General features: G+C 43.6%; 1 protein-coding gene across 1 annotated transcript; it reads right to left on the reverse strand.

The window, feature by feature from the left end:
- Positions 1-3095: 3095 nt before the first annotated feature.
- On the reverse strand, positions 3096-10540 carry RAD52 (RAD52 homolog (S. cerevisiae)). The gene is made up of 11 exons (XM_008949456.1): positions 10454-10540; positions 9525-9626; positions 8851-8944; positions 7155-7222; positions 6783-6901; positions 6618-6693; positions 5234-5430; positions 4888-5027; positions 4183-4260; positions 3423-3665; positions 3096-3154 (listed from the first exon to the last, which is right to left on the reverse strand). Exons 1-11 carry the CDS (start codon positions 10538-10540, stop codon positions 3096-3098), a joined length of 1263 nt encoding a protein of 420 aa, XP_008947704.1.
- Positions 10541-11143: the final 603 nt, after the last annotated feature.

Raw genomic sequence — 11143 nt, forward strand, 5'->3', positions numbered from 1 at the left:
GGGGGAGCCCGGGGGCTGCAATGAACCAGAGACCCTCCACCCCTCCCTCTGAAGGGGTGCAGAGCTGCTTCCCCAAACACAGCCAGCAAGAGGGAAGAGGTGTGCTCTGGAGCCAGGGGCAGTAATGGCACACGGGGAACATCCATGGCGGGGGAACCAACCAGCTGGATGCAGCATGTGGTTATTTAATTTTGATCTAATAAGTTTGAGGTCATTTTTTCACTTAATGTTATGCAAGAACTGGTTTTATTTACCATTGATTTCTCCCCCACCCCCCTCCTGTGGATAAATAACTGAAGTCTAGAGGAATAAACTAATGCTACTGAACTGTTAAATTATTTTGTTTAATATTACACTTTGAGTATCTTTTTCCACATAAAATCTGTTTCTGAATTACAAACGTTTTCTTTACATTATTTAACAATGTACACTGTACAAAATAAAAATAAAAAAATTGAACCTTTGGGCTTCCCTGGCCATAGTTAGTTGTATGTTTTGCACTAAACCCAGGCACTGCGCTTCGTGTATGATTGCGCTTTGTGCTGCAATTTGTTACCTTTGTAGAATATTTAATGAAGTCATTCAAATAAACCAAACCTGCTTTTGTTGAGCCGTGGGTTTTCTTGCTGAGCAGCAGGTCCTAACCTTGCCATCCTCATCCTGGAGTGATTTAACTGTTGCCTGATCTTGCAGTTTATCACAGGAATGTACAAGAAACCCATTTTAATGAGACCCTTAACTTCTCAAAAGCAGTGATCAGTAATTAAATTTTGGCCTTTTAATAGAATCCTCTGAAACAAGGTGCTACAAAGAACAATTAATAAATGGATCTTCTTTAGGAGGAGGGGCCGAAGGGGAAGGGAGGGAGAAGGGGTGAAGGGTAACGTCTAAGCAGTACAACTGCTTTTATGGATGAGATTGTCAAGAAGTTACCAAATAGCTGAGGAACGTGCTCAGCCTCGGCAGTCGGGCACCTGGCGCGTGTCCCTGTTGGAAGCGCAGATGGAGCTCTGCTAGCCGTGGCTCTGGGCTTCCTCTGAGCAGCCAGGCTGGAGCAGCGCGTGCTGCCTCGGCTGGGGAAGCCCCTGGGCTGGGCACTGCAGCGTCGTCTTCTGTTGGGTCCCCTGTTCTCCTCTGGGGTGGAAGGGAGCAGGGATGGGCACCTGGGGTGCAGGGGAGGAGAAACTTCCTAGTGCATATGCAAGTTTTGGTATGGAATTCCTATTATATGACGGTACTTGTGGAGTAGAGGAGTGGAACTACCTTACAGGGTCATTCTCAAGCAGCTGTACGCTTGCAGGAATTATTTGGCATTTCTAAACAGTAATTGCTTCTGCATTTCTTTCCATTTTAAGAACAGTCTCTCTTATGAGTCATGCTGTGTAAGGCCTTAAAGGAAAAAATCCCAAAAGTTCCAAGTATAAGTTCTGCCCTTTTCAGAGGGATCAGCCCTGCAAAGCAGAGCACGCTGCAGCGCTTTCTCTTAGAGGCAGCATGGCTGCGTTGGGACTGTTTCTGTAGAGTCAAGAACAGTGGTGCAATTGTTACACGAGACTTTTACTATTTTTCACTGTGCAAGTTTGGAGCAGCTTGGCAGACAGCAATGCCAAACGTGTGCACGTCCCCTTCCTAAGGGGTGTCTGAGGTCAGGAGTGGGCACGTGGCTCAGACACCTGGTATGTGCTTCTGCCCTGAGACGGCTGCAGGCAACGCTGAATTGGAGAGAAACCAGTGCAGTCAAATGTGAAACTTTTTTAGATGTAATCCACTACAATTAATTATAATTTCTCCGCTTTCCATATTGAAGTCAATCCTTGTTCTTTGCCACATTGAGGAGGACTGGATAGTAGAGGAATCTTTTAAAGAAAAAGTGCTAATTAAGTGGTGAAGGTAGAGTAGGAGGAACAGGAGTAAATGTTGAATACTTCAAATGTATTTACATTTAGACTGCTTTAGAGACTTGGCCGGATGAAGCAGTGATGGCAAAGCACAGGAACAAGGTCCTGTTTCATATCTGATGCTGATTTTGGGGCAGGACTAATCAAAGAGTTTGTGTAATTTTTCCTGTTCCAGCTCTGAACTTCCAGTCATGTGGTATCCTCCAGCACTGTGCTTCTGAAAAACACTGCTGTGTCTACTTTGAAACACTGCTTAAAAATTCTTTGACCTTACAGGATGGAACAGTTGTGGCTTTGAAGTTCAAAACCTGCTTCAGCTTTTCTGTTGCCCATCTTAAAGGAGATGCCCAGCAGCCGTATGGAGGAGGTGGTGAGCTCCTCAGCTTCCTGCTGGTAACTAGTCACAATGAGCAACTTTGAGCTTATTAAACAGGAAATGAGTTGTAATTGTTCAAAGGGTACAGAGGTGCCAACAGCTACAAGTGTGGTTTGTTATTCAAAATTCATGTTTATTTGTCTATTGAAAAGTGTTGAAAGCTTATTTAAAAACAAAAGTGCAGCTCCCATTCATTTTACAAAGGGTCCAAGCAAACACTGTCTGAGATGCCATTATGTGCAGCTCTGGCAGCAGTCCCAGCGTGCTCCTGCCCCGTGCTGCCCTCTGGCACAGGCACAGCTCAACCTGCTGCTGCAGGAGAATCTGACGTGGCTGAGGAACAAGCTGAGGAGGAGCGGAGGCTCTGACCCTGCTTCTGCAGCCACAGGGCAAACAGCATCACCCAATGGGTCACCACAGCTCATAGGCTTTGTCAGCTGGCTGTAAGCCACCCTTGCCCCGTTTCACTGAAAAGTCTCTTCTCTGCTGTAAATGCAGCACTGAGGGAGAAAGCAGCTGTGACTTGCATCACCTTTTAAAGATCAATTCCATCACCTTTTGAGGCAAATTGCAAGTACTGTCAACTTGTCTAGTGCTGCAGATGCACAAATGATTGCTTGTTTATAGAAAAAGGCATTTGAAACATGTCATAACCTAGAAATGTGTGAAGTTCTTGCTGGCTGTAGTAAACTCTCCTGTGTTGCTTCACCATACCACAGAGGAAAGACCATGAATGCACTGGACTCCCTCACAGAATTTGAACAGCCAGCTGCAGTCTTATGATGTAACCTGGTACGGAGGTAATGATCCCACCAGGCGTCTTACGTAGGTTCTAGCTTCCTTTTCTTCAAGCTTTGACTTCTCCTGTAGGGGCTGTGCCCTGCCAAACAGAGAAACAGTGAGAAATAGAATTTCTTAAAGCTTTTTTCTGCTTCTAAAAGGGCTCCTCAATTCTTTTTCTAGCTCTTCCTTGATAGGACAATTAGATGGAAAAAACCAGACAGTTCTCCTAGCCCACTCTCACAGCACCTGCAGGCAGGTCCACGGGAAGAGGAACGCTTCTCCCACTCCAAGCAACTAATCTAACAGTGCTGCTTTCAAAGCCAAGAGCCACCGTTGGGACTCGGTCATTTTTTGGTAGCAGGTACCTGGGGTGTGCTGGTTGGCACCGCTGCTGTTGCTCATGGCTGTAGCGGGTGGCTGCGCCTGCGCGAGTCTGGCAGGAGGTCTGTGGTGGCTGGTTCTGTGAGGTGTCCTGCTACGAGTAGTCATTTGATGATGTCCATAGGGTGTTTCAGGTGTCCAGTGTGCAGCGGATGGGTCTGCTGTTTTGTGACCTGTTATCTTAAGATCAATGGTCTCCAAGGAAATGTCCCAAAGTTCAGGATCATCTAGAATGAATGAAAAGGTGGCCAAACCAAAGATGACAGTAACTGTACTACAGTAATGACAGTAACTCCAGGACCAGGCCACCCTTCTCCTGCAAGAGGTGGCCACTATAAAAGTCACACTGTAAAGCATCTTTTCATCTTTTTGTGTGCAGCAGGGAAACAGCACCAACCCCTGTGCTCCACATTTAAGCAGTGTCCAGGTGCTGCGGCGTAAGCCTGACCCAAACAGCCACGGTTACGTTAAGAAAAGCCACCTGCCACCCCCCTAGCTGTTCTGCTTCTGTGCAGTATCCCTTCAGGAAAAGGGTTTGCCAAACAGGTATAAAAACTCTACTGAAAAGTGTACGGACTTCATTTCCCTGCCACTGAAGCGAGGTTTGTATTGTTAAGATCAGACTCGTACTCGCACTTCTATTATTCCAGCCTCTTCAGAACTCCTACCTGGACACCATACTCTGAAGAGCTGATGTAAATGCTAATGAATTGACACTCTATTACTCATCACGTTTTGGCTGACCTGTGAAGAACTCCTCTTCTTCTGTTGCTGGCTCCTGTTGTACTGCTGCTGGAGTGCTATGCTTTACAGGAGGAGCAGCTGCTGATGGGCAGAGGTAACACAAGAAGGGATTAACATTAGAAATCAGAAGTCTTCTGCTCCTTCTCAACAGCGAGTGTCTGAAATAAGCAGCAGCTGCCACCAGGTAGCTACTTCTACTAGAGCTGGTTATGTTTCAGTAGCAGTATGTGGAACGGTAAGATTCTGTACATGATGATAACTGACAAGAGCAAGCGTGCCGTATTTAAGATGTTTTTTAGCCTGTTTACCCCATCCCTGTGTTTCTGCTTACCACACAGCTGTCCAGAACTCCCCATGAGTAAAGAGCAACATGGTCTAGCAAATGCAGCACCTATTTGCCTGCTAAACCCCCTCAGTGAGGTGGTGCGGCCTCTTACGGGTACTGACAGCAGCCGCTGTGGTGCGGGATGCTTTACGGGGGTTGGAAAGGTGCAGTTGTAATGATGCAGTTCAGAACTGACGTTCCTGCCACTCTGTGAACATAGGGGGGCAAAAAGTATGATAATCCTCCTTCCTTCGGCCTCAAAGGTGTGTTGATGGTACCACACAAAAGCAAATGAAACTGGTCGGGCTCCTGCATTGAGGGCAGCACATGGCTGCCAGTAGCTATCATTAAAACTGTCGGGTTCCAGTGCCAAGTCTTACCCTGTTCAGGGTTGTTGCAGGGAGCAACTGCTGGAACCTGGTGCTGCTTCTCCATCTGTTCCCGGAACTGCTGCTGTAGCTGCTTCTGCCGCAGTTTCCTCTGGTAAGTGGCGTCCAGCTCAGGTAGGGAGTCTGCTCTTCTGCCCCTCCCCCAGGTAAGCACAGAGTTAAACAGGATTTCAGCAATTACATTTTACAAAGAAAAAATGCATAAAGAAATAACAGCAAGGAGAATCCACTGGACTAGCGTTTTATGGCATCTTCTGAACTGGGCTGTCCATGTGTTTTAAAAAGTACAGCAATTTCTAATGTGGCTTGTCAAATAAATTTATAATAGCAGTCTTACCTGGAACTATTTGGCTGTTTCTGATCTACTGTCACTGCAGCAGCCTCTGCCTGACCCTGCTTGCAGTCAGATGCCATCTCACAATGTTGCCTCTCTCCTGCGTTCTGCCTTTCCAAGCAGCTATTGTATCTTGCTTTCTCTATTTCAGGCTCATAGTCCTGTCTTTTAGCTTTGACCAGATCTATCTCGGAGGGTATCTAGTGAAGAAAGAAAAGAACTATATGCAGAAATTTTCTTCATCAAGTTAATGAAATATGCACAGGCTTTTTCTATACAGTACTGTTGAAAACTCAGTAAGCTGGAAAACTGAAATGGGTTTTCAGTACGAAGTCATTCAGCTGATCACTGAATTCAGGCGACTGGGTGTCAGCTCAGCAGTGCTGTGTCAGGGCCCATGGCCCAGTCGCCCCAGCCCGTGCCCTGTGCGCATGGCACAGCCCCAGGGGCGGCCACGCAGCTCTGCCGCCTCTCCCACCCTCTCACACTTCTGTTAGTTTGGCCGGTTCCCTTTTCATGTGTGTATTAAAGGGCCCAGCAAACCTTTACTCAGTCCTGCAACCATGAGGTCACTGAGGTAAGTACACCATTTGCTTTTTGTTCAAGATGGGATCATCTGACGCTGTGATTTACAAATCTGTGGCAACGCCGCAAGCAGCCAGTGACCCTGGCAAGCACTGTCCTTACTTGGTGAGCTGTCCCTTCAGATCTGCTCCTACAGTCTAAGTTAGCTGGACAGAACCACCCTGCAGCTCTAGGCAGGCTAGCCCTTTGGTAAACCCTAGTGCGATGAAGGCGACATTGCTGTGAAACCACTGATCAGAAGTTGTAAAGGGCCTACTTGATTTCCTCAAGCAGGAAGGCAGGTTACCACCTAGGAGCCTACTGCCCCCAGCTGGTACACATCAGGAGCTAACAAGATTAATGTTGGTTACTGAGGCGCAACCTGGGTAGCAGCCAGGACGACGGTTCTGTTCCATCACAGCACACTTACAAATAGTGACAGCTCTAAAAGGACGGGGTTACAGTATGGTTGCACATCACAATTTCTTGTCTCTCCTTCTGGACACAGATGTGTGCACTACTGGCACTGAACAGAGAGATTTGGACAATGTGGCCATAAATGCCACAGGAGACCTTGAGCAGGGCACTTTCTTCACCATACTAATCTACTGCAAATAGCCAAAATTTAGAGTAGCTGTGGTAAAATGCTGGGGAAGAACTCCGTACCAAACAGTTTACACAAGCTGGCCAGCAAAGGCTTATTCATCTCAAAGCTGGAAACATTCAGGGGTGATATGCACTGATATAATTCTTTACAATCCCTTTCACAGGAAGGAGCAGTGGGCATTTCACTGTCCCTGCTCAAACAGCCCCTGTACTGCACCTGGTGGGGAAGCTTATTCACGGCTCGTAGGTAGTCTTTGTCCAGGATGCAGTTCCCAAGAGCATTCCCAAAGCACCTGAGAAAAAAGAGAGCTCACTGAGATTGAAAATAACACTTAATTCTCACTTAACTCCTGAAAGTGTACAAGTACTGATCTTCGCTTACTTGAGTGCCCTCTTCAGTCCATCTGTTACTGCCTCCTTTCTTGCCTTTTCTAGGGACAAGGCCTTAGACTTCAGGCCTTCACTGACTCCATACCCCACATCTTCATGGTATGACCCATCCTGCAGTAAAATTTGAAAAATACTAAGTAAAAGGGAATTTCTGCACGTACAGCACTTCTTGTCAGACGCTGTGCTTTCCTAAGCTCTTAGCTGGTTGTTCTATAGCAAGGTCAATGTTTCAGATGCTGCTAGGTTCTCTGGTGTGGTACAGTACTTAAGAACCACAGTCTGACCTATGTGTGGACCTTCATTCACAGCTTTAGGCAACTGTTCAGCTATAGACAGAGCAAACAAAAAAAATCCACTTACTTACCTTAAGCTGAACTTTCACGAATGCACAGACCCCCACATAGAACCTGCCATTGTTCAGGTCGACAAAGTCTGAGGGAGGAAAAGTAACATTCTAAACAATACAGCAGACTTCTGAAACACATTGAGCTCTTATTTTGTCCTTTGAGGCCATTCATAAGCCTGTACTCTACTTATACTGTATCTTTTTCTATAAAATGGAGCACAACGTATAAAATATTCACTGTAAATTGGGAATACTGCTTTGCACGTGAGGTCTGGGCATGTTATGTGGTACTTTCTGGTTATTAGTGGCTAGACCTGGCAAATACTTGCACCCTCCCACTACAGGTTAAAACTTAAACATGTGAAAGAAGGAAGAGTTGTAGATGTTATTTCTCATTCAGCTCCATATTCTAAATATTCAAAGTATAACAATTTTTTTCAGCCAGAAGGAAAGATTCAAAGTTTCAATTTATAAAAACAGTAACGGAAAAGAAACTGTTGTCTAAAAAAGTAATTTCTTTCCTGTTACATACTAGAAGACTTCATTTTGCAAAATTTTGCACAAGGTTTTATCCAGGACAGACTGCCTGAAGAGCTTAACAGGTTGCAATACAATTCTCGATCCAGACTCTCTAATCTACTTTATTTCACACCAAAAGCAATGCAAGGTAATACACTTAGGGCACTCTGGTCAGCAGCCTGGCAAGTCTGAAACAAAATACGTTGAAGTTCAAATAACTGTACTTGGGGTGCAAAAGTTCCTCTGTACTCATCTGGTGTGTACAATTTTACAAATTGTTTTGTAAACCTGCTATAGGTGCAAGCTCTTTTTCTACCCCAAAGCTAAGACAAAACAGAACCCCCTGTCTCTGAATTTCTAAGAAATACTTGTTATGGCATTATTTGAAAAAGGCAGAAGTTTGAAAGATGTCAGTTCTTTCTTGATGGAAAAGGGGATAAAAAATGTGGTACAGAATACATGGCAACCAACTAGGTAATTTGTTTCATATCTAGAATCCACCAGCCTGAGTACGTCATGGGGAAGGAAGGAGGTAAATTTACACAGCTTTGCTAAGCTACTTCAACACCAGTCTTCAGTCTAAGTATAGGTCTGCACACAAGGATAATTCTCCCCTGGTAGTTACTACTTCAGCTACTGAGACAGAAGAAGCTTTAAGATCATTTGAGTATTGTTTTCTACATAAGAATTTTTCCCAAAGCTTTCTACTGTAAAAAAATTCAGAGCCAGGTATTGGCTAGAAGACTCTGCAGAAGAAGATTGGTCCCTGACGACTAGAGGAATATTAATGTGTTAGAATATAAAAATTACAGGTGAGTATGAAAGTTGGGTCATGGCTGCTGGGTGTTAAATAGTTTAATTGTAATTACTCTTGACTCTAGTCACCGAGTGTTCCCATAGAGATCAGAAAACTTGATTAGAACAGCTCAAGAACAAACATAAACACACTTAAAATAATGACTAGGACATATTCCAGTGCAAGACCTAAAAAGAAAACTGAATGTCCATTACCGTTCAGCTTCTCTTGTTCTTACCAACTGGTAAGACACGTGGATGTTCCACATGCCTCTCCCCAGGTTCTCTGAAGTGATCAAGTTCCAGGATAGATACCCTGGTCCTTATCTGAGAGACTTTTCCTTCAGCACCTCACAGTGAAACAAGAGGAAAGACTTCCTCACCTTCAAGAGATACTTACCAACATTCTGCTGAGTGACTGAATGAGCCCAGCCATTGAAGCCAAACATCTCATTGGCCAGACTGATTACCTTGTGGCCCTCAATGTAACAGACCTGAAAGGAAAAGCACCAATACATAAAGCATACATACATAAATGCATACACATGTGCACACATCTGCACGTGCATTCTTTTAAAGAGGGATTACACACATCATCTGATGCTGAGGAAACCCAGCCAAGTTCAAGGTTCAGATAACGTGAACAAAACGATGATGGTGCAGCTTTCAGTTCGGCCTCTTCCAACAGCTGTGATGAGGGTTTAATATGACAACAAGGATGACTTAAACAATGGAAGGCAGAGCTAGTGAGCCCTACGGAGGGTAAGATGCAGCCAATGCTATATACTGCTTCATATATTCCAGTGCTGGGAAAAAATAAGAAAAACATCTCAATGTTCTACAAGAAGATAAATACTGCCTTGTAAAAGATAAAGCACTAAGAAGTTAAGTCTTTTATTTACATGTAAAAGGAACCTGTGGCTCAGTAAAAGGCAGAATTTACGCTACGCTGACTGGCTTTCTTATCTGCACATTAAACTACTATTGGGAAGTTAACTTCAAAAAAATAAGTATTATTGTAACTTTTTTTACCCTACTTTGTGAGTGGAGATATCTATGCATATCTGTCCATACCTTTTGTCCTCCTCCAGCTTGACGACTGCTGATATATTCAGGACCCAGTCTCTGACGAAGAGCATGCTGGATAGCTTGATATTCACTTGCTGTGTATTGATACTTGACAAAAACAAGGTAAGACAAATCTTACTCTTATTATTTTAGCTTCCCCCCTTCTCCTAATATGCCTTCTTTATCCCATTTTCCTGGGGTTATATGATGCATTTTTAGAATCAGGATGCAAGAGACAAGGGACGACTTCACTCAGAGAGGGCTGTGCAATCACATTTGTGCATGACATTGTTTTCCTTTTACTCTTGAAGTATATCTGATGATATACTTCATCATTATCTAATGATACCAGTGATGATATGATATTAATATGATAATCTATTATCTATCATGTTATCTATGATTCCAGCAGCACTGGAAGGCTGAAGTGTTAACTTTAGCTCCTTGTCTTAGTAGAAATAAAAGTTACAATCTGTAAAGGCTACAGAAGGCTAAGTGCACATTTAAGGATTCCAGCATTAAAAAGCTTGTGTTGTTATGCTCTGATGTGAGGCAGAGCAGAGATTTCACCACTAAATCAGAAGTATTGTATATGCACATATTGTCTGCTCTGTCTTTCATCAGGATGCAGAATTCGATAGAGCACGTCACATCAGCTCCAACGCTTGTCAAGACTCTCAAATCTGTATTTGGTTCTATTTAAACTTCAAGGAGTAAGTTTTGTCTTTTTCTGACACTAGAGTGCAAGCCTGTAAACAAAAGGCACAAGGAAAAAGGGAGAGCACACATGCCTGTGCCGTGTCCAGGAACTATGTGTCAAGGAGAAGAGCTATGACTCCAGCCTTACTGCATCCAAATGAGTCAATATCCAGAGCAGATTTCCAGAAACACAAGTGTAAAACTTTTCCTTCCCCTCTCAGGCAAAAGGAACTGACCTGTCCAAAGCAAGCAACCGAATTGCCCGTGCTGGAGCTACTGCTGCTCATGTAGCTTTCACTCTCTTTCACTTGACTTTCAGGCATCCCTAAAGATAGAGAAAATATAAATGCTGAAGACAACAAAACTAACAGTTCATATGAAAACAGGCCAAAAAGCTGTTGAAGTCCACTGCCCAGTGAATATAACAATATTCTGTAACAGATGTGTTGGATATTACAGTGATATTACACTTCTCACTCCATGGAACTGCTGCAGCCCCAGCTGGAAATTTGCTTTCTGATGTTGTTTCAAAACAGTGAAAAACATTTTCTTCTTAAACATGTTAAACTATGTAGGTGGAAATAGCTAGTTTCATCCTAAGAAGCCAAGGCACTGTTCTGGTATTCCATCCATAAAACCAGTAAGGGTGAGCTTAAATTCAATTATATGCCAACAGTGAAACAATTATTTTATTTAAAGAACAAAGAAATTACTTTGTTTTCTACTTAGTAGAAAAAAAAATTCTACAGTATCTGGATCCTGTATAAGATCAGAGAGTGGAACAGAAAATTAATAGAATAAGGACTGGAGACATTAAGTATTACACTGGTAACAAATTATATCTATTTTTTTCTTTTAGGTAAATATGAATGCATTGTACTATTCTAGGTAAGGAGAAATAAAATCACTCCCTTGTTCAGATTCTT

Source organism: Merops nubicus, unplaced genomic scaffold (assembly GCF_000691845.1).
Source record: "Merops nubicus isolate BGI_N331 unplaced genomic scaffold, ASM69184v1 scaffold11301, whole genome shotgun sequence".
NCBI lineage: Eukaryota > Metazoa > Chordata > Aves > Coraciiformes > Meropidae > Merops > Merops nubicus.